This window comes from Arachis ipaensis, chromosome B6 (assembly GCF_059453495.1).
Source record: "Arachis ipaensis isolate K30076 ecotype BB chromosome B6, ASM5945349v1, whole genome shotgun sequence".
NCBI classification, from domain to species: Eukaryota; Viridiplantae; Streptophyta; class Magnoliopsida; order Fabales; family Fabaceae; genus Arachis; species Arachis ipaensis.
In genome coordinates, this window is record NC_142441.1 from 14,641,341 (window position 1) to 14,665,062 (window position 23,722).

The 23,722-nt window shown below is 34.5% G+C and overlaps 3 protein-coding genes across 4 annotated transcripts; 2 read left to right on the forward strand and 1 right to left on the reverse strand.

Moving 5' to 3' along the window:
* Positions 1-241: 241 nt before the first annotated feature.
* Positions 242-2,359, forward strand: MEF19 (mitochondrial editing factor 19). The gene has a single exon (XM_016350013.3). It carries the CDS (start codon positions 242-244, stop codon positions 1,979-1,981), a length of 1,740 nt encoding a protein of 579 aa, XP_016205499.1. The 3' UTR covers positions 1,982-2,359.
* LOC107645881 (nuclear transcription factor Y subunit C-3) lies at positions 2,329-4,930 on the reverse strand. 2 transcript variants are annotated; one of them, XM_016350014.3, is made up of 4 exons: positions 4,744-4,930; positions 4,417-4,468; positions 2,787-3,600; positions 2,329-2,601 (listed from the first exon to the last, which is right to left on the reverse strand). In XM_016350014.3, the coding sequence occupies exon 3, from the start codon at positions 3,597-3,599 to the stop codon at positions 2,820-2,822; it is 780 nt and encodes a 259-aa protein (XP_016205500.1). In that variant the 5' UTR covers position 3,600; positions 4,417-4,468; positions 4,744-4,930; the 3' UTR covers positions 2,329-2,601; positions 2,787-2,819. The 2 variants fall into 2 exon arrangements, with proteins under 2 accessions (XP_016205500.1, XP_020959710.1); XM_021104051.2 differs by lacking the exon at positions 4,744-4,930 and having other exon boundaries at positions 4,417-4,739.
* Positions 4,931-21,032: 16,102 nt separating this feature from the next.
* LOC148554685 (uncharacterized) lies at positions 21,033-21,609 on the forward strand. Its single transcript, XM_088490438.1, has 2 exons — positions 21,033-21,282; positions 21,383-21,609. Exons 1-2 carry the CDS (start codon positions 21,033-21,035, stop codon positions 21,607-21,609), a joined length of 477 nt encoding a protein of 158 aa, XP_088346564.1.
* The last annotated feature ends 2,113 nt before the right edge of the window (positions 21,610-23,722 follow it).

Sequence of the window (23,722 nt, forward strand, 5' to 3'; positions counted from 1 at the left end):
AATTAAATAAAATATATAGGGTTAATTTGTAATTAAAATTAAAAAATGACTATTTAACAGTTGTTAAAAAATTTAAAAAACATGTTTTGTCATGGGACCATTTAATGATCTAAACGTTCTGGGACCATTGAAAACTGTGAGCCTAGGCTTTCAAAAGAATGGTAAATCCTTCAGATTTTCATGATACCATATGCTCCTCAACATGCTTCTTTGGCAGTTGCTATATTAAACCCATCAAGAAATGCAACAAACTTGGTTTATTTTAAATACACCAAAAAAGATGATAATACGCCAAAATGCCATTCTCTCTTTGTTAGCAAAGTGCAGAAGCATGAGTGAGTTGAAGAAACTGCATGGGCTAATAATCACAACCCCAACTATTAATAAAAGCATAATCCCTTTGAGCAAGCTCATTGACTTCTGTATAGATTCACAATTTGGGGACATCGATTATGCACACTTAGTTTTTCGCCGAATTGATTCCCCCAGCGTTTACATTTGGAACTCCATGATTAAAGGCTATGCCAATGGTCACAATCCAAGAGTGTCTATGATTCTTTATAGACAAATGATGCAGAGAGGGTACTCACCAGATCACTTCACATTCCCTTTTGTGCTCAAAGCAAGTTCCCTTCTTTTTGATCAAGATTGTGGAAGATGCATCCATAACTGCATAGTGAAATCTGGGTTTGAAGCAGATGCATATGCAGCCACTGGGTTGCTCCAAATGTATGTGTCTTGTGCAGATATGACTTCTGCGCTCAAGGTGTTTGATAATATTCCCAAGTGGAATGTGGTTGCTTGGACTTGCTTAATTGCTGGGTACGTAGACAATAATCAGCCATACGAAGCTTTGGAGGTGTTTAAGGACATGGATCATTGGGGTGTAGAGCCAAATGAAATCACCATGGTTAAGGTTATGATAGCTTGTGCACGGAGTAGAGACATAGGTACGGGGAGATGGGTCCACGACCGCATTCGTAAGGCCGGTTATGATCCCTTCCTCTCATCATCAAGTAGCAATATCATTCTTGCAACTGCAATTCTTGAGATGTATGCTAAATGTGGTAGCTTCAAGACTGCAAGAGATTTGTTCAATAAAATGCCTCAAAGAAACATTGTTGCCTGGAACAGTATGATTAACGCTTACAATCAATATGAGCGACATGAGGAGGCACTAGATCTCTTCTTTGATATGTTGGTCTCCGGCCTTAATCCGGATAAGGCCACCTTTCTAAGTGTTCTGAGTGTCTGTGCTCACTTGTGTGCTCTGGCACTGGGACAAACTCTTCATGCTTATCTTTTGAAGAGCAACATTGCAGAAGACATTGAAATGGCAACTGCCCTTCTCCACATGTATGCCAAGACCGGTGTGTTGATTAGCGCGCAGAAGATTTTTTATAGTCTGCAAAAGAAAGATGTGGTGGTTTGGAGTAGCATGATTAACGGTTTAGCCATGCATGGTCATGGAAATGAAGCACTGAGAATGTTTCAAATGATGCAAGAGGATGATTCGGTTCTCCCTGATCATATTACTTACATTGGAGTTTTATTCGCATGTAGTCATGTTGGGTTGGTTGAAGAGGCTAAAAAACATTTCAATCTGATGACAGAAAGATATGGTATAATGCCGGAAAGTGAGCATTATGGTTGCATGGTTGATCTTTTGAGTCGCGCAGGTCATTTCAGAGAGGCAGAAAAATTGGTGGAAACAATGGCGGAACAACCAAACATAGCCATATGGGGTGCTCTTCTAAATGGCTGCCTGATTCATGAAAATGTCTCTCTTGCTAATCAAGTGAAAATGCAACTTACAGAGCTGGAACCTGCTGATTGGAGTGGAGTTCATGTTCTTCTATCTAATATATATGCCAGGGCAGGTAGATGGGAAGAAGTTAACATGACTAGAAAAGTGATGAAGCATAGAAGGATCACAAAGACAACTGGTCATAGTTCAGTTGAAATAAAGTTGATAAGCTAATGATCATCGTAGGATTCATCTCTTGTATCAGATTATAGAGTAACTCCTTTACTTCCACCAGTGAAGGTTAGTAGGTTACTATTAACGGATCGGAAGCCAAATACAGTTCGACAATATAAGTGTGCAAAATTAATGTATAGTATCCAATTGTTTTTATTTATTGTATAGTATCCAATTCATCTCTTGACATTTTTTTGCCCTTCTTGTGTAGCTAAAGAAAAGAATAAATAGAAAACGTCCCTACTATATGTACTGATTCATACACAAATCGATGGTGTGATTTGTACGTGACACAACTCACTATAGTTCCACCACAAAGGTAATCATCTGTATAAAGGAAGCATCAATGAAGATAATAATAGAGATGGCATTGATCCTAAGTGTTCAAGTTTATAACGTTGCTACATATAAGTAAAAATCGGATCCTGTATTCCATCTATAATCTGAAAACCAGAAGATTAAGAAATACACCATCTTAACCAGCTTAACCAAAGATAATTTTAGTTTAAACTAGCACAATATCTACATATGTTTAGCGTCTGCATTGCATTTAAACTATCTTCAGCTACGAATTCTGATCGCTATGGACCTTCCAAACCACCCCTGCACTCAGTAGCAACCTGCAAGCCATGAAGTGTAGGTACTAAGATATCAGACCCGAAGTTATGAAAAGGAAGCAACGGGTTCAAGCATGGAACATTTCGGTTATGAAAGAGCCATGCAGACAGAGTTGGGTGAACTATTAAATTCCATTCAAGAAACTGATATGGAAATTAAAGACTAAGTGAGAGTCTAAAAGGTTCACCTTAACTTGAATGTCACAATCACAATGTAGCAGCTAATGATCCGGAGATGATTGTCGTTGGTCTGGTGGCTGCGGCCACATTTGTGGAGCCATGTAGGGATGAGATTGCTGAGCGTACATATTTGGGTCCATCACAGGCTTACCCATTATGACACCTGCAGGTCCAACTTGGGGTGCATGTTGAGGCGGCATATAACAGTAAGGCATTGCATCAGCTGGCCCTGCAACAGGCATTGTTCCTCTTGGGATCGATGCAAGCACTTCATCTTTCAAGTCCTCACGAGGCACAATATCAACCAAGAAATCAAAGATATCGGTCCTCGTGATTGCAGCAGCAATATCATTTTTCTGAAGGGTTCTTCTTTTGTTCTCTTCAGTGTGATTCCAAGAACGCAGGGTTAACTCTAAAATGAACATTTCGCATGCCCTTGCAAATATGACAGGTGCCTCAGCCGATATCATTCTAACATCCTCATCAGCCTTCATAATCTTCTTGATCCTTGCCAAGGGGAGACTGTGGTTCTTGAAATCAGTTACCTTCTCAATTTCTTGGTATTGATTTGCCCAAAAAGCCTGTAGTTGTTGCTGAAGTTGCTGCTGTTGTTGCTGATGAATATGCTGATAAGCAAGTTGATGTTGTCCCAGTTGAGCTCCAGCAGGTTGACCGCTTTGCATGTTCCCAACCGATGTAACAACTGACCCTGGTGCCCCAGTCATTTGGTTTGGCTGGTACGGATTGGAACCATATGTTAGTTGAGCCCCACTACTGACAACCCCCATGGATGGGTTTTGGCCATGCCCTTGATGATCCATTCTGTTACAATTGAAATCAAACAAATCAACACCCATGCTACATGTGCATCAGAAAACAACGAATCATGTAATCATTAAAGTGAATTTGTCAACGTACTAATAAATATACCATGAGAACAATCTAAAGTGCAGGCAATGAGAAATTCAACCTCCAAAGTAGTGCTCTCGACTCAGTGTCAAGATCGAAAATGACACAAGCACGAAATGCAGACAAGAAACAGGCATCCCATTTTCAAGGCAAGCATAAATCATGAAAATAGTTACTTATGTATAATCATTCAAGGCAAACACAATATATTGTTTTGGGGAGAAGAAAATTGGGATCCGGAAAGACCTATGTAAAGGCAACATGTGTGATATAACTACCAGTTCTTAAAGCAAAATAAATATCAAATCTGACCAAATAATTTCCAGTTAAGAAGCTTCCTATATGGCCCCAAAAATCAAAGGACATCCAAAATCCACAAAACATGAAAAAAATCCGCTAAGAAATTCATCTCTCCAAACAACACCCATCATCCGGGGATCTGTAATTCATCCCTTATTCAGAGAAGAATTGGGATTTTAACCATGTGCTTGATATTTTCAGTAAGAATAGAAACTTTCAGCTTCCAATATTTTCTAATAACAAAAGATAAGAGAGAATTATGTGTTTTTAAGTTCCCATCACATAACAATTTCACATAAAGGGAGAATTCGCCAAAATTAACCTAAGAAACCAGCAGCAGCAAAGGGAATAATCAAGTATGTAAAGTAATCTCTTTTCTTTTCTCAGAAAAAGAAATCACAAACAAAATCAGTGGAAAAAAGCTTTTACCTTTGTTTACAGCTGATGCTGTGCTCCGCAAGTACTCTGAGAACACAGGAACCTGAAAAGGGAACCAAAAAGTGGGGGTAAGATCAGGAATTAAGATCGACAAGAATTGGGGTGAGGGGGTGGAAGAACAGAAGAAGAAGAAGAAGAAGAAGAAGAAGCTGTCCGCCGTTTTTTGTTTCCGAAGAGTGGAAGAAGAATTAGAAGAACAAGATCCAAAATCAAAAGAGCAGAGAAGAAGTTATTAGGGTTCTGAGAAGAAAGAAAAGAAAAGAAAAGAAAAAGAAGAGAGCTTTCGTGAAGATTGACGATGTTCCCTTTGGAACGAACCTCTGAGAAAGCGAAGTACGAAAGAAAAGCTGTGTGATCGATTCTGACTACGCTTGTCAGAGGAACCTAACTCCTTGTAGTTTCTTGTGCTCTTATTTATTTTCTTTTCTTTTCTTTTCTTTTATTCTATTTTATTGCCTGCTGAGGAATCTACCTCTACCTCAGTACCTCATTTGCCCAGAGTTTTTTAAATGCTCAATTAAGAGGAAATATATATATATATATATATATATATATATATATATATTTAAATTGAGAGAGTAAATAAAAAAAATTGTTTAAAAAATTTACTTATTGTTCTTTAAAAAAAAAAAAGAAGAAGAAGATACTACTACGGATAAAAAAAATAATAAAATTATATAACTCAGTTTTATTTGGGTTGGGTAGAATAAGATGGAAATGTTTATGATTGAGCAAACATTTAGGGTATACCGTATTTGGGAACGTTTAAACAGTGAATTTATTTGAATAATTTTTTGATATAATTAATTTTTAGAGTAAAGATAAAACGAAATAGAGTTGTTTATGTATTTTGTTATTTATAGTGGAAAAGTATGAGAAATCAATGTATGTATTATACAATATATATAATGGGGTTAAATTGAAATTAGAATTATATTAGAGACAATTAATCAATTTTGAGTAGTTTTCAATTTAAAATTTGAATTAAATCATGATTCCCGTTAATTATGGCAATTAATTAATTTTGAGTAGTTTTTCATTTAAAATTTGAATCAAATCATGATTCCCGTCAGAATCAAATTAGGATTATCTCCCCCTCTCAATACAGTGTAAACTCTTTTTTCATTCTCTCCTCGAAGCAAAAACTGGTACAGTGCCGCCACGGTTACCAGTCGCCGTCGGACATCGCGCCGACACTCTTCCGACTTACGCCGTCGTCCGCACAGGCCACCGTACATAGGGAGGACGCGCATATTGTGTGAGTCGAGCTTGCAGCACCGCGGCAACCCGGACGTCCAGCGCATCCATCACAGCCGGTTTGTGCCTTCTTCCTGTCGCCGGATGTTCACTTTCTTTCTCTGTGAATGTGGATGGTTATTCTTGGGTGCTTAGTTGTAGACGATGATTGCTGGTTATGATTTATACACGTTCACATTGGATGCTCATTTTTATATGATTTTGGATGTTCACTTTCTCAGTTTTCGTAGATGTTTATTCTTCGAGTAATTCAACAAGACCCAAGCAGCAGCGCTGGGATGATGCGAGCACGGGGTTTAGGGCTGCAACTCACGTCGACGACGTTGACAGTTGCAGGTCACAGATGTTCGGCCGCGTGAGGAGTGACGGAGATTCTTCCGGCGAGGACGTTGGCACAAGGAGATGGAGCGCGACAGTTCCTGTCGGCAGGAACAGAAGCTACACGTCGCAGAAACAGAGTGATAGAACGCAGGTTGCTGCGCACACGGCGGGGTGGCGAAGAAAGAGAATTTTTCCGCGGAACAAACAATTGGATTTTTTGGAGGGTAGGTAATAGTGGGTGATGAAGGGTTAATGTGAAAGAATAATTTGGAATAAATTGGGGGTAGAAATCACAAAAAACAACTAGAAATTAGGGATAATAATGTTTAATTTACATTATTAATACATATTGGGTCAAATAAACAGCTCATTATACATATTGTATATATACCTCATTGTCTCCCTAGTGGGACTCATTTATAATGGTGTGTATGTCGTTGCTGCCACATGAGTATGAGAACAATATAGTTTTGGACAATGAAATATTCATTATTTTTTGAGTTTCTATATAATATTTATCAATTACTTTCTACTTAGTACTTACCACGAATCGTATTAAAGCAGATGAAGTTTTACTTCAAAGATCGTTATCTACGTGACAATTTTTCATAAATAGACATATCATAATAGTTAACAATACATATAAGCAGCATTGTTAAATTATATGTGTTAAATTGATATAAGGACATAATATATTCAGTTTATTATCGTAGAAGACAAAATTAATACTCTTTTCTTTAAGAATTAATTAGTTTAAAGTCGAAATCTTCAACGACCTAATTGTTACCTTACTCTAATCTTTTAACATAATTAATCATGTGATATTTCATTTAGTATTCAATTTTGATGTATTATATAGTGTAAAATATTTTTTTACAAAATTATCTAATCACATAAGTAAGTAAAAAGAACTATTTTTCAAATTAATCGCATAAGTGGTATTTCAACAGAATAAATATGATTAAATAACTTTAAAAAATAGTTTATACTATCAAAACATCAAAATTAAATTCATTAATTTGTATTTACACATTTTAACTAAAAAGTAATTTAACATAATCTATTGTGTTTAGAATATATGAAAAACCTATTTTAAGTAATATAATTACAAAAATAAGTATAACATAGTTGTTTGTATTATTATTATTATTTAATATTTAATAGTTGAGGTTAAATTAGTAAATTATTATAATTCACAAAATAAATTTTTGCTTATAATCTTATGTTTCAAAATATTATTTAGTTTATAACTTTTTTTTTATCTTAAATGATCAGTTTTGATTATAATTTATTTACAATTTTCTACTTAATTATATTTTAACAAATAATTTTTTTTAAAAGAAGATATTTTTATAATGATTAAAAACATGTTCTTAGTAAAGTAACAATGAAAGCGATTTCTTTTGTTTTTCAAGAAGGTAAGTCTAAAAGTTGAATATCAAATCAAATTATAAAACGTACAAATTAAACTCAATTACTTAACATTTGGAGTTTAAATTTTAAATTACGAGGTTAGTTTTGTCAAATAAAAAAAATTCTAATAACATTTTATTTTGCAAAATCTTAAAAGTTTTGATATACTAATAATATAAATTTTTTATAATATTATTAGGATTGAAATTTTATGTTGTAAGTGAATCTTAAAATTATTTACTATATATATTCTGTTTAACTTTTTTTTTTTTTTTGTATGAAGAAAATCCATTTGAGTGGAGAAATGAATAAAAATGATTTGAGTTGAGATGAATGAGAGAGAGGACGGAAATTGAGGAGTGTCTGGTGAGTTGCTTCATTCCAAAGCCAACATTGTAAAAGAAAGAGCACTTTCTGCCTTTGTTTCTGCATCATTATTTCTTATTCATCCATCAATTCATTGTCATTGTTTTCGTTATTACGAGGGCCAAGTGGCCACACCATGCCACCATTTTCAGCATGCAAGTACAAAATCTTGCACTCACCCTACCTCCATGCCTCTCTTTGTTTTTTACTTGTTCTTCTTTTGTTCTTTTTTCTCACTTTCTATCATAGCATTGACATCGCACCTAAGAAAACTTGCACAAAATTTCATAACATGGGACTAGTGAACGGGGGCATAGGAAGATTCTTTTAAGGTGTGTTTTTTTTTTTTTTTTGTACTTTATAACTAATAAATTTGAAAGAAACAAAAAATCTCGACTTTTTTCTGTTAGTGTTTGACATATTGTTAAGCGCCTTTGTTTAAGTGGTTTTGAATTTTTTTTTTTTACTAAAGATAGGAGATTCGAATCCGCAACTTGTTAAATGAGTATGAGAAGATTATGCCATTTGAGCTATAACTTATTGGGAAAAGAAAAACTTAATTACTTATTAAGTAAGTAGGATTTGGATTCTCTAAATTTTAAATTTTATTTAGAGAGTAAAGTTTGATCTCTCACCCTTTCACAGTTTCTTTCTCATATTTTATCTTGATCTCACATATAAAATAAATGATGAGAGATCAAATTTTATTTTCTAAAATAAAATTCAAAATTTAGAAGATTCAAATTCAAATAATATATATACACTATATTTAATTAATTTAAATTAGTCAAGTAGACAACTAACTCGTATGATTAAATAAATATAAATATCGGAGGTTGGAAGGCTTAAGACTTGGCCTTTTTGAAGAGAACATTACTGCTCCTCCAATAATAATCATACCATTGTTGACTTATTTAATGGTTCAGTTTGTGACATTGGATACGTTGAAGGAGCAACAAATCGATTGCCTTTAGAATAATTTCAGTCAGCATTTCTTTTTTAACAAATCAATTAATTCTATAATTATAATTAGATCAGATATTTTTTTACAATTTAAATTTTTAGTTTTTTGGTCCAACCGGCCAATACTAATGTTGAGCAATGCACTCCATACAAAGTAAGGATCCCTGCATTTCTTCAATTTTAAAATTTTAAATTTAAATTTTAAATTTTAAATTTTAAATTTTATACTTTAAACTCTATATTTTAAATTTTAAATTCTAAAAGTTTATTTGGGTAAATTTAAAAAAAAAAAATTTCGAGTTATTTTTTTTAAAAAATCTTATAAAAAAATAAAAATAATTTTATATTTAAATATTTTATACAAAAAAATTTTTATCAATTAATTATGTTTGAGTATAATAATATAAAAATATTTTGTTTATTTTTATGTAAAAAATATTTTTTTTAAAAAATTTTAAAAAAATCTGAAAAAAATATAAATTTTAGTTTCTCAAAATTTTTTTATTTTTATTATTAAAAATTTATTAAATATGTTAAAAAATAAATAAAAATTCTTTTTTTTTTATAAATTTTTTTATTAATTTAATGACATCTAAATAAATACTCAATTATAAATTTGAGTCATTAATATTTATAACAATATATAAAGGTGATTGAAAAAATTTACTGTCCAATTTCTTCTTTTCTATTTTACCCCCCAACTACTACAATTACATTAAAGTCATTATAACATGATGATGATGAAACGGTTTTCAGATTCACACCGTTATGTTTATGTCATTATATCACAACTGCCGTTAACAACATCTTCGCATGCACACCTTCGATATTTTTTATGGAGTTCGCCATACCCCCGGCGAACTCTGTAATATATATAGAGTTCGCCGCACCCCGGCGAACTTTAAGTAAAGTTTGGCGTATTATAATTTCGAAGTGGGGCCATTGTTCTTTGTCCTTTTCTTTCTAAATCTTCTCCCAATTTTTATTCTGTTGGAACTTTCTGTATTCCGGCGTTCGAGAAATTCATTATTCACAGAATCAGCAGTTTGAGGTTAGTAATTAAAATGTTAGTTTGAGTTATTTTTTTCAGATTAGTTAGAGTTACCTATTATTTCTTAGTTAGTGGTTGCATGCTAGTTATAGATAGAGTTACTGTTTACTTATTCATGTTATTTGGTGGTTGTTAATTGTTTTTAACATGTAAATTAGTATAAGCTGGTAGTCTATTTATTAGTTAGTTTAGTAAGAAAAATTGGATTACGTTGTTAGTCAAATCTGAATAAAATTAAGGTAGAATGTGGAATTAAGTAAGTAATAGGGTAGGGTTGCCTAAGGTTTTACTGAAAGTGAGGTAGATAAGTAGTATTTATCAAATATATTTGCTTACAAATCCCGTTATTGTGAAATAAATGCTGATGAGTACATGTTATTTTGTTTAAATTCGTTGTGGTTAGATGGAGCAACAGTTACCCTGTACAGATTAGATCAGGCTGAGCACATTACTGGCAGACTTGACCGAGTGGTATGATGATATCCTTGTCGTTTATCTGTCTTTAATTATGAAACAGTGAACTTGTGCTAGTTAGAGTTGACACTATTTTTTTATTTTGTTTTTAATTTTATCTTTTCGTTTGGTAGGCGCCTCGGATCTTGCACACCAAGCGAAATTTGATGACGAGGCCATCGGAGGCGATTAGGCCATATCTCAGACGAGCCAGGTTTGAGTATGTGGCCTACATGGTTGAGTTCGAGTATGACTGGCCACTTGTCTTGGCATTGTTAGAGAGGTGGAGGCCTGAGTCCCACACCTTTCATCTAGCATGCGAGGAGATGACCATCACGCTACAGGATGTGGCGTATCAGCTGGGACTCAGGATCGATGGTGATCCTGTAAGTGGGTGCATAGGTAGTTGGGAGCAGCACCACCAGGAACGGACCATTGAGGACTTTTGTCAGTAGTTACTGGGTATTGTGCCTGGTGCGGAGGACTGACAGTCACAGACAAAGTGGACTGTCAAGCTGACTTGGTTCCTGAACACTGTCTGCGAAGAGCTGGAGCAAGATGCCACTGAGGAGCGCCTCCTGAGGTACACGAGAGGCTACATTATGTAGCTGATAGGGGGTATTCTATTCCCAGATGCATCTGACTCTCGGGTGCACACTAGGTGGCTCCCCCTGCTGGAGGACCTCGATGCATGTGGGAGGTTATCGTGGGGATCGGCTGTATTGGCTTGGATGTACCGCCAGATGTGCCGCGCCATGGAGTATAGTGCGCGCAACCTGGGTGGTTGCGTTAGTCTGCTATTGTCATGGGCCTACCACCGTATTCCCCTGCTACGTCCGGATGGATTTGATACCCGTCGGTTTTCGCTTGTTGAGAGGTATAATTCTTTTATTTTCTGCAATATTCCTATGTTTATTTACTAATTTTTTTCTACCAACGTATCATCAATAAGCATATTGTATACCGTTCTTGTCTTATTAACATATAACAACAACGAATAAATCCTTACCAGGCAAGTACATTTGCATGGCGAACAACCAACGAGGAAGCTCGTTATAGGACTCCTCCCAATCCCCATATATGCTAGCAATCACTCTCTGCTTTGCAAGCCAAACCTTCCTGTAGGACACCTTGTAACCGAAGTGTTTCTCTACACTTCCTTGCAGAACCCTGATACTTATTGTTGGATCCGCTTTTACCATTGTGAAAATGTGTTGCGCAATCACCTTCGAATCCAACCGACGATGGTCTTGCCCCATCGAAGTTTGCATGCATCTGTGAGGACCTGTGTATCTCCTCACCTCCCACTTTTCTACCTTACGGCGATATGATATGTGTATGCTCCAATTACAACCTGGTCCGAACTGGACACACTGTGCATTATACCTCCACTGGTCACTGTTTACTATTTTGTACTCCACAGCCCTCCTGATGCTGTACGTCTTAACAGCCAACATGACTTCTTCCGTGTGCTGAAAATGTTGTCCAACCTCGAACTCATTCCTTGGATCATCTTCAGGGCCTCCCTGGGTAAAGGACCAATCGGACGTCATTGCCTCGAGATTCAACCTAGAGAAGTGGTCCGGGCGATCATACGGTTGCGAAATAGCGGGTTGTGTTAGGGAAATTTGTGTGTCACCGTAAAAATTCATCCCTTCTTCATCGTCACCATCATCAGGAATTTCGGCTGGTTCTTCTTCGGTATCGTCTCCATCATCGGGGATAGCTTCATACGGATCCATCATTGGATCCCTCACAGTTAAACCATCGTGACTTTCAATGCCGTCACCCAACTCAGCATTGTCCACTTCAACATTAGACCCTTCTTGACTACCTTCAGGAGCCATATTCATATCCACCATTGTTCGCCTGATATTTCGTCTTACAGGCCCATTCAACGGACTTTCGTCGACAGTATCCGCAGACGATCCTCGACCACCCAAATCGACGAGAAACACAGCTAACTCCAACAGATGAACATTTGCCCAATGGTTGTGTCAAGACCGTATAAGACGTACGTCTTCGTCATCGCGCAAAAGATACCTAATTCAAAATAACATAACGTTTTCATCACAAGCATTTTCACACAAATATACCAACAGCATAAACAACACAGTTGTGACATACCTTTTATAAATTAAGATACCATCTACTTCGGTTGGATATCTGTAGTAGATTCTCTTCACCTTCTTTGTCTCTTGCATCCCATGGAAAGTAATAACAGATTCTTTAACAGCTCTAAACAAATGATTTCTGCTGTCAGATGTGTAAATATTGGTTGGTTCGATCTAAAAACGATAGAACCTTCTTCATCATACACCATTTCTGCATCGTAATGAATGGATAACAGTGGATTTCTCGCCATTGTAAAGAAAATGAGATATTCAACAACCAAAATGATGGTCGAGAACAAATTTCGGTGCTCAACTTCGTTGTGTTGCGGTCATTTTATGGGGAAACTTTACCTAGAGTTCGCCGGGGATGCGGCGAACTCTATATATATTATAGAGTTTGCCAGGGGTACGGCGAACTCTATAAAAAATCTGGAGTTCGTCGGCAGGTACGGCGAACTTGCCTCAATTACAAAAATAAAAAAAAACAGACATTTCTGTAAATAAAAATCAAAACTGAATTTTCAAAAAATAATTATTTTTAATAACTTATATCGAAAAAAAATCCCAATTATCCTTCCCCTATTTCTTTGCATTCTAGCATTCCTAGATCAAAATCATTTTTCTTTTACTTAATCCAAGGTTTGTCGTGCCTTTTCGTTATCCTCTTTTTACTTTTTTTTTTAATTCTTTAAATCGGGGCGTTTACATTCTTCACTAACCCTTAGAATAAAGGTTGTGATTTAAATTCTTTTACAAGGTTCCAAATAGTTATTATTGTTAATTTACATGTATACTTCAATTATTCAATTATTCTTATCCCATTATTTAAAAAAAAATAGGAAAGGGGTTTACATTCTTCATTAATCGTTCGAATATAAATTGTGGACTTATATTCTTTTATAGATTTCTAAATAGTTGTAATAGATTCTTCAAATAAGATAAGAAATACTTATTAGAAATTATTTCCTAATCTATTTATGGATAATATATATTAATTATAATCACAAATTAAATATTTCATATTATATGATTTATATAATGATGATCTCAATTATTGTAATTAACATTATAAGAAAAATGATAAATATCATCAGATTTACTGTTTGATTTAGCATTAGAGATTAGCAACGGATTTATCGGCAAATTTTCCAACAAATGTGGTAATAAATTCGTCGAGTAAAAAAGTTACCGTCAGATTCGAATTTCCAACGATAAATTCGCCGATAATAATTGGAGGAAAAAAAACTAGAGCGATCATTACCGTCGAATTTGGGGAGAAAAATCCGACGGTAAGATAATTAAATGAAACTCACCGTTTCGGTTACAGGCTGTGTGTTATCGGTAGATTTTTTCGACGGTAAATCTGCCGGTAAAATTGACCCTAAATTCAAAATTGCGAAACCTTCCCTTCCATTTCTGCAACCTCACTTCTCTCCCCTTTGTCTTTCTCTCTAGCCGTCAGCCCCCTTTCGCTGCCGTTTCGCCGTCGTTGACCGCTTTCCACGACTCCATCCATCGTCGTCGTTGAAGAGCGTCCACCTGGAGCTTGTTTCTGTCATGGAGGAGCTTGTTTCTCCCCTGCGAGTTGCTGCCTCTGTTTTCGCCGCACCACCACTTGCCTCCGTCAACAGCGATGCTACACCTTTCGTCCTTTACCTTGGTATGTCTTCTTCCCTTCCTTCCTTTTTTGGCATTGTTAGTATTTGCTAAATCCTAACCCTCTACAACTTTGTCCCCTTTTATCATGTTAATTAGTTGTTTGGTTTCTTTAGATTGTATAATGATTCTGAATTTGTGGATTGATGATAAAATGTTGATGTTTAATGTAGTTATCAGAGTCAGTAGTTCTTGACTGCATTGATTTATTGATCTCGAAAGGCTCTGTCTTAAATTTTTTATACTATTATTAGGAAGATTCTTGATTGATTATCCTCAACAAGCTCATCAATTAGCATTAAATAGGTGAAATCAAGATTGATGTTTGCCTAGTTCATAAAAATAAAATGTTTATGCCCTTTTTCCTTGGGGAAAAGCTCTACATCCATGTAAAAAATACATGGATATTATCCAAGTAACTTTCTCTACAAACGCGTTCTCCCACCTCACAGTCGTTTGTTATACACGCGCCTTATATAATGTATCACATTTTCGTTCTTTTTCTTCTCTGTTCGCGTTCTTCAACCTAATAAAATTTGTCGTTCTCCTCTGTTCGTGTTTTTCTTCTCTGCTCGCATTCTTCATTATTGATCTGCATTGAATTCAACATAATAAGCTTCGTCATTCTTCTTCTTCTTTGTTTTCTTCTTCGATCTACACTTCTGAATGGAAACAATGAATGATTCAACTTCAAATCAATTGAATGAGGTTATTATGTTGAGACAGCTAGGGAATGATTGCTGCATGCTATCACAATAATCTTGAACATTGAACAAAGTAAAAGGAGGCCACCGAACCGAACAACATTCATTTGGTGAATCAAAATCACAAAGGCCACCGAACCGAACAATGTTCATGTGGTGAATAAATGGTGATCAACTTTCAATCAACAAGAATAGTATTTCTCCTCCTCTTCCTCCTCCTCCTCCTTCTTCTTTCAAATTCACGCACGTAGGTTCTTCTTCTTTAGTTCAGTGGATAGTTTAACTAAGGCTTTGAAATTGGTTGTTACTATGTTCAGTACTTCTTTTGCATGGAGAAATACTATCCTTGTTGATTGAAAGTTGATCACCATTTATTCACCACATAAACATTGTTCGGTTCTGTGGCCTTTGTGATTTTGATTTGTAGGCAGAGTTATTTGAATTTGATTTTATATAATATATTATGTTTCGTTCACTCAGTACTATACAATTGTTTCACCATGAGTACTGTGTTCGGTTCACCATGAGTACTGTGTTTGGTTCATTCTACAAAAAGCTATTTGAATTTGATTTTATATAATGGATTATGTTTTGTTTACTCAGTACTATACAATTGTTTCACCATGAGTATTGTGTTCGGTTCACCATGAGTACTGTGTTCGGTTCACCATGAGTACTGTGTTCGGTTCATTCTTCAGAAAGCTGTTTGAATTTGATTTTATATAATGGATTATGTTTCATTCACTCAGTACTATACAATTGTTTCACCATGAGTACTATGTTCGGTTCACCATGAGTACTGTGTTCAGTTCACCATGAGTACTGTGTTCGGTTCATTCTGCACTATTCAAAACTCTTCTTCCTCACCTTCTACTACTTCTTCACTAGAGAAAAAAGGAGGAAAAGACAAAAAATACAGCAGAAACAACAACAAAAAAATGACGATAGGGTTTCAGGGTTTAGGGTTTTAGGGTTTAGGGTTTATGAGTTCAGGGTTCAGCGTACAGGTGTTCAGTGTGTTTCAAACTTTCGGTTCGCCCCATGTATTAATTTTGGTTCACCATGTTCATGGTTGAGGGTTTAGGGTTTAGGAGTCTAGGGTTTAGGGTTCAGGGTTTAGGGTTTTAGGAGTTTAGGGTTTATGGTAGGGTTTAGGGTTTAGGGTTTAGAGTTCAGTGTTCAGGGTTCGGGTTCAGGGTTTAGGATTTAGCGTTTAGGGTTCAGAGTTCAGAGTTTAGGGTTCGGGTTCAGGGTTTAGGGTTTAGGTTTTTAGGGTGTAAAGTTTAGGGTTTAGGTTTTAGGGATTTAGGGTTTATGGGTTCAGGGTTCAGTGTTTAGGGTTTTGGTTTTAGTGTTTAGGGTTTAGGGGTTCAGAATTTTTTGGTAAACAGGAGAGCGATTTGGATTACTCTTCTGAAACGAATCAAACTGACAAAGTTTAGATTATTCAATTTTGATCGAATTGAATGGAATGCAATTGCTAATTTTAATTGAATTAAATGGACGGAGGTGTACTGAATTGAATTGATAATATGTAAATTTTAGGCAGAGTTATTTGAATTTGATTTTATATAATGGATTATGTTTCGTTCACTCAGTTCTATACAATTGTTTCACCATGAATATTGTGTTCGGTTCACCATGAGTACTGTGTTCGGTTCATTCTTCAGAAAGCTGTTTCAATTTGATTTTATATAATGGATTATGTTTCGTTCACTCAGTACTATACAATTGTTTCACCATGAATACTGTGTTCGGTTCACCATGAGTACTGTGTTCGGTTCATTCTGCACTATTCAAAACTCTTCTTCCTCACCTTCTACTGTTTCTTCACCAGAGAGAGAAGGAAGAAAAGACAAAAAAAGACAGCAGCAACAATAACAAAAGAATGACGATAAGGAGAAAACACGTGAAGAAGAAAGAACGTGAAAAAGGAGGAGAAGGAGGAGGAATGCGAAGAAGATAGCAAAGAAGAAGAAGACGCTCCGTGCGTAAATGAGCGTTAGAAGAAGAAGAAGAAGAAGAAGAAGAAGAAGAAGAAGAAGCGTGGGGGAGAAGAGAAGAAGAAGAAGAAGAAGAAGTAACATTTTTTCATGAGCGGGCGCGTGTTTTCACTCTCATTAATGCGCGTGACTCTATTTGGGATTGGGCCAACTTGGTTACATGGTTACATGGATGTGTAGCGCGCCTGTTTTCCTTGGGTGTGATTAACTCTTTTTCATTTATAGCTTAGATAGCTAGGAATTCTGTACTAAAACTGTTCTTTATTTATTTATTTATTTTTGCAGAATAATATTCTCAAAAGAGAATTAAAATCATCAAATGTATCTGGTTCTAACTCATCAAAAGATCAGCTTAGTTAGCAAATTTAGATTTGTGTTTTAGGGTTTTAACAGGCTGATATACCTTGTTATAATGGTTAATCAATAGTTTTGTTGATCAATTCATAAGCATTTATGCTGACCTTGTTATTAAGTATTTCATTTACAGAATCGTCTTGTATGAAAGCTTCTTTATATACATGGTCTGCAATTAAATGAACCGTTAATAAACTTAATATCATAAAATGGAATCATATGCCACTAAGGGTAGACATAATGTGAAACCAGTATTAATAGTAATGAGCAGCAAGTTTGTATAGAATAAAAGTAATCTATTTGTGAGAACTTTTTATGTAATCTCTTGACACATATATGTTTTATAATGGAAGCCTTTTTTTTAATCCATTGATTGACAGATGTATGTTTTATACTTCGATTTAAAATCCAATATGTTGACTATTGAGTATTTGTATGTACCTACTATGGGTTAGTTTTTTCCTTACACTTGTTCTGTGGCTTGCTTTTTTGCCTTTGCATTATGCTCTCTATTGTTGCGGGATTTAAATTTCTTATTGTGATTTGAATTTCTCACTGTGTTCTTTTTTTTTTTGCCTTTGCATTGTGATTTGAATTTCTAATTGAGTTCCATTACTACTGATGAACTAACTATGTCTTTTTATGGTTTTTATTTTATATACTTACTTTAGTCTTACTTTATTATCTCGATCTATGTCTATAATTTTAATTTGAATTCATTTTCAAAATGCAAGCAACATCTTTTATTTAACAGTCAGCTATGCACTCTCTCATTGTCATAGTTTATTAAAGATTTTTTTTAATCTATTTCTTAAACTATATTACTAGGTAGTATGCCATCAGAAATTACGTTGTGAAAAACAAATAAAGGATCTTTTGAGAAAGAAGGATTACAAGGGAGTAGTAGTCTTAGTGGAGGAGCTTGAAGCTGAAAATGAAAATGCCAAAAGATTTGCTTTCATTTGTTCATGCTCAAATGGAATTTTTGTTACTTTTTTTTTCTTGCATTTTGATATTTAAAGTTGTTTGTGAATTTTTAACTAAAAATTATAGATAAATTATTATAAGAAATTATAAAATTTTGAATTTTGTTAGTTTAAAATTTTTAAATCTAATTATTTAAAACTATATATTGAATTTTCAAACAAATTTTTTTAAAAAATAATGTTTAAGTTTACCGTCAGATTTACCGGAAAAAAATCGACGGTAACAAGATCCAGAATTTTGCCATTTAAAAGTGTATATCCGCTCGTAATTAGCGGCAGATGAAAAAATTTACCAGTAAATAGTTACCGGCGAGGTTTATACTGTCAATTTTTTTAGTAAATCTAACATTAAATCTGACATTATTCAGTATTTTTCTTGTAGTGTAAATAAGTCATTATTACTTTTGATTTGAAATTAAATGAGAATAAAATTAGAAATATTATTTTATTTGGGTTTTAGAGTTTAATGAGTGTCACACTCAAATATAATAGTGACTTCAAGGTTTTGGTCCTAACATAAAAAAAAAAAGCTGTCGTAGTCCTTTTTCCGTTAGAGGAGTTGTGATTCAGCCCTATTAGGGATACATAAGATTTTGGTTGTAGAAGATCAAATAACCAAACTCTTTCAATTATACTTATGAATTCAGATATGTGCGCTACAACATTTTGGGTCTATGGCCATGGTTTTTTTGGCCACGGTAAAAAAGCGTGACCATAGACCCTCTATGGTCACGGTTTTTTAGGGTGACCAAAAAAAAAAACTATGGTCACGGTTTTTTTTAGAAAGGGTGACCATAGAGTACCTATGGTCACGGTTTTTTAAAAAATAGTGGCTTAAAAGGGTCTATAATCACGGTTTTGAGGGGTGACCTAAAGGAGTCTATGGTCACGGTTTTTCAAAAAAGGGTGACCTAACGATTTTGGGGGTGGCCTAAAGGGGTCTATGATCACAGTTTTGGAGGGTGGCCTAAAAGGGTCTATGGTCACGGTTTTTCAATAATTTAACATGAATGATCTTAGAGTTAAAGAATTCTAAAAATTTCCAATAAATGATATAATCTATAATTGAGTCATTAAGAATATTCAATTTTAATTTTTTATGAATCGAAGTATGGTTGTTGTTGTATTTCTTTTTTTCCCATCGTATATACAAGGAAGCAACATCATACAAATTCTAATGCCTTGATTTCTAATAATACATTGGCATGAATGAATTAAACTCGTCTTAAAGTTCTCGGTTCAGATACTTTTAGTACAATCTTTGTGTTTCAAAGTGTTTCATTCTATATTAACAATAGATGGAGGTGCACAAATAATTTTTTGTGATTTTATTATATAAAAGAATTAGTGTGTTTTTTTTTTGTTATTTGAATCTTTTTGTTATAAATTTAATTTTTTATTAAACAAAAAAAATTAACAACTGACTAATAAGGACTCACAATATTATATGATTGTTATATATTGTATTTTATTATTTTACTTATTATTTTTGTGCTAAATAAGCATTTGGTTTTGTTACATAAGGAAATGAGTAACAACTTAAATTATATTATACCCATATATCTTATAAAGTTTAGTTTTAAAATACATTTATTAAACATAATGCTGCAAAGTAATATCTTTTGGATTTTTTTCGTAAATAAAATAAAATAATTAATTATTTTTTTAGAAAAGATTTCTGAGTTTTATTTTCAGGGATACGATTTTTTTTTGGAAATAACAGCAAGTTTGCCGTACCCCTGGCGAACTCTATAATGAGTTCAAAAATAAAAGCAGGCCTATTAGAGAGAAGATCAAGGAGCCACAATTTCTCAATTTATTTTCTTTCTTACTATTAACATTGTCTCTACGATGTCAGAAAATCCATTGTTATCCATTCATTACGATGGTGAAATAGTGTATGATGAAGAAGGTTCAATTGTTTTTAGATCGGGCCAACTGATAATTACCTATATGACACCGGAAGTTAACAGTTTAACAGTTTTGAAGAATGTGATATTGCATTCCATCGGACAGCAAGAATCTAAAAGGGTGAAAAAATTTTACTACAGATATCCGACCGAAATAGATGGCAATTTGTTTTATAAAAGGTATATTACAGTTGTATTGTCTTTGTCTCTGTTACTAGTATATTTATCAGACCATGGTTGTGAGCAATATTTCTATTATTTTGAATTAGGTACCGGTTGCACGACAACGAGGACGTACGGCTTATAAGGTCATGGCACAACCGATGGACCAATATTCATCTGTTGGAATTATATGTGTTTCTTGTTGACTTCGTTGGCTGAGGATCATCTGCAGATACTGTCGATGATAGTCCGACGAGTGGAGTTGTTAGACGAACTATCAGAAGGACGATGGTGGATCTAAATATGCTACCTGAGGATAGTCAGAAGGGTTCTAATGTTGAAGTTTGTAATGTTGACTTAATGGATGACGGTCTTGAAAGTTATGATGGTTCTGCTATCAGAGATCCGATGATGGAGCAGTATGAAGTCAACCCCGATGATGGAGACGATGCTGACGAAGAACCACCCGAAATCCCTGATGATGGTGACGAGGAAGAGGAGAGGAACTACTACGGTGACACACAAATTGCTTTGACATAGCCTGCCATTTCTCGACCATATGACCGGCCAGATCATTTCACGAGGTTGAATATCGATGCAATGACTTTGGATTGGTCGTTTACCCAGGGAGGTCCTGAAGAAGACCCAAGAAACGAGTTTGAGGTCGGACAACAATTTGGGAACAAGAAAGAAGTCATGTTGGCAGTTAAGTAGTACATCATTAGGAGAGCTGTGGAGTACAAAATAGTAGAGAGTGACCATTTGAGGTACAATGCACGATGTATCCAGTTCGGACCCGGTTGTAATTGGAGCATACTCATATCATATCGCCAAAAGCAAGAAAGGTAGGAGGTTAGGAGATACACTGGTCCTCATACTTGCATGCAAACTTCGATGGGGCAAGATCATCGTAGGTTGGATTCGAAGGTGATTGCGCAACATATTTTCACGATGGTCAAGGCCAATCCAACAATCAGCATCAGGGTTCTACAAGGAGGTGTAGAGAATCACTTTGGTTACAAGGCGTTCTATAGAAAGGTTTGGCTTGCAAAACAGAGAGTCATCGCTAGAGTATATGGCGATTGGGAGGAGTCATACAATGAGCTTTCTCATTGGTTATTCGCTATGCAGATGTACTTGCCAGGTAAGATTTATTTCATGTTTAGTTATTTGCTATTAAATAATTCAGCCGTGTACAAGAAGCCCACTAATGTATGTCTATTTAGGTACTTGGGTGCAACTAGTGACACAGCCCTGGCCTACCTCCAACGACATTGTGATGTTTCATCGGGTCTTGTGGATGTTTTCACCATGTGTTGAGGCCTTCAAGCATTGCAAGCCACTGATCTCCATTGATGGTACCCACTTATATGGTAAATATGGTGAAACTTTGTTGATGGCCATAGCGCAAGACGGCAATGCAAACATTCTCAGGATGACCGTCAATCCTGATGGTGCTGATCCCACCTAGCTATGCATCCACTTACAGGATGACCGTCAATCCTGAGTCCCAACTGATAGCCCATGTCCTGCAGGGTGATAATCATCTCCCCGCACGGTAGATGAAAGGTATGGGACTCAGGCCTCTACTTCTCTATCAATGTCGAGGCAAGTGACCAATCGTGTTCGAACTCAACCATATAGGGGATGGTGAAGAAATATAATAGCAAGTTTACTGCTTATAAATACAATAAAATAAAGGTGTGCAAAAATTATACCACTCGATCAAGCCTCCCAGCAATGTGCTCAGCGTGATCCAATCTATACATCTCATCTTCATAACCCAATAATTGTTGCTCCATCGAAATACAATCTAGTAAAATAAAATCATACACTAAATTATTAAAAGAAATAAATGAAAAATAGCTTATAAACCTACTAATTTTAAGTTTACCCTATTTAATTGACGTCGTTATGTAACTAATTAATTTATAACTAACTCAACTCTAAGTTTTATTGCTCGCGTTTCTTTTTTCTCCAAGTTAACCTAATTAATTATTCTACTAATTACTTTTTAATTCACAACGTAAGCTAATAACTCTAACTAAATTAACTAATAATATTCTTTCTTATATTCATTAACATGTTTATAGACAATAAACAGTAACTATACTGAAAAATGGTAACATAAAATAATCTACCTAACATAACAACACTTAAAAGTACATCTAACTAACTAACATGTAAAGAGTAAATCTGTTATTCTAGCCAATAAAAAATCTATACCTAACAATTTTATCTAACACGTAAACAGTAACTTTACATAAGCAAAAGAAATAGTTCTAATTAAGATAAAAAAAAAGTAAACTATTATTTACTAACCTGGAACTGAGAATATCGTCCACACCAAACTTTACGAATGTCGAAAAGACAGAAAAGAGTAACAGAAAAAATTTGGAAGAGAGAATAAAAGAAAAAAGGGAGAAACAAAAAAGGTCCCACCAGGTTTAAATAGTATGCCAAACTCATCATAGAGTTTGCCAGGGGTACGGCGAACTCTATATAAATTATAGAGTTTACCGGGGAGTGCGACGAACTTGCTGTTATTAAAAAAAAACCGTATCTTTGAAAATAAAGCTCAGAAATCTTTTCTGGGAAAATAATTAATTATTTTATTTTATTTACGAAAAAAATCCAATATCTTTTGTGAAAATTGATTTATTTTGAAATATTAAGAATATGATAATATGTAATTTATGCGAATGTTGGTCAACCGAAAAGGTCTATATTTAGCGGAATTACATATGCATATTAATGGTAAATATATGCTTTGGTAACTAGTTAAGAATAAATCAATACTTATTATTTATGCGAACAATAATCGACCCAAAAAAATTTTATTGTTTGGCCAAAGAATAAACATTGAACTTTGTGTTTATTTTCTATTTAATTATGCAATCACTAATTAGCCCAAAGGAAGGTTGGTGTTTGACCAATTGATAGAAAATATACGCGGTAACAAATAAGTGTAATTCTCAAGTTTTCATATGAACAATGAGTCGATCTAAAGATAGGTTTATTGTTTAACAGAATTTTGTTGAGAATATTTGGTAAGTTGTACTAAATGACTTTATATGTGCATAATTTATGCGAGTACAAATCGGCCCAAAGAAAGTTTTGTACTTGACCAAATTACATGCGCATTTGTGGTAATAAACATGTGTTACTTATTTGGCTTCATATAAACAATAAGTTTGTCCAAAGATAAACTTATTATTTGACAGAATTTATTATCAATATTTGATTACTATAATAAAAATACCGCTTACAAATTAATATTTCTGTCTAAAGACTAATATTAACGTTGTACTAAGTATTTGTAATGGGTTCACTATTATATGAATTTTATTCATACGATATATAGCTTGCGTGAATATATTATTTTTCTTTAAAGTTATATCTACCAATGTTAGTCTATTTTTTTAAATAGATTTTTTTTTTGGGAATTAAAAAAAAGGGAGGAGATTTCTATATTAGTAACTTATATTTCATCAAATTATTACCTCATATGGCCTTTTGAGATAAATGTAGTTGATGATTTATATCAATTCAGTAGGAATAAGTATATTTTCACTATTCTTGTA

What these genes read in the sequence shown, in the direction of transcription:
- MEF19 (XM_016350013.3), top strand. Translation starts at nt 242, where the DNA reads ATGCAACAAACTTGGTTTATTTTAAATACACCAAAAAAGATGATAATA.
- LOC107645881 (XM_016350014.3), bottom strand. Translation starts at nt 3,599, where the DNA reads ATGGATCATCAAGGGCATGGCCAAAACCCATCCATGGGGGTTGTCAGT.
- LOC148554685 (XM_088490438.1), top strand. Translation starts at nt 21,033, where the DNA reads ATGGGGCAAGATCATCGTAGGTTGGATTCGAAGGTGATTGCGCAACAT. An exon ending in TATGCAGATGTACTTGCCAG is followed by an intron (nt 21,283 to 21,382) that starts GTAAGATTTATT and finishes GGGTGCAACTAG; the next exon opens with TGACACAGCCCTGGCCTACC.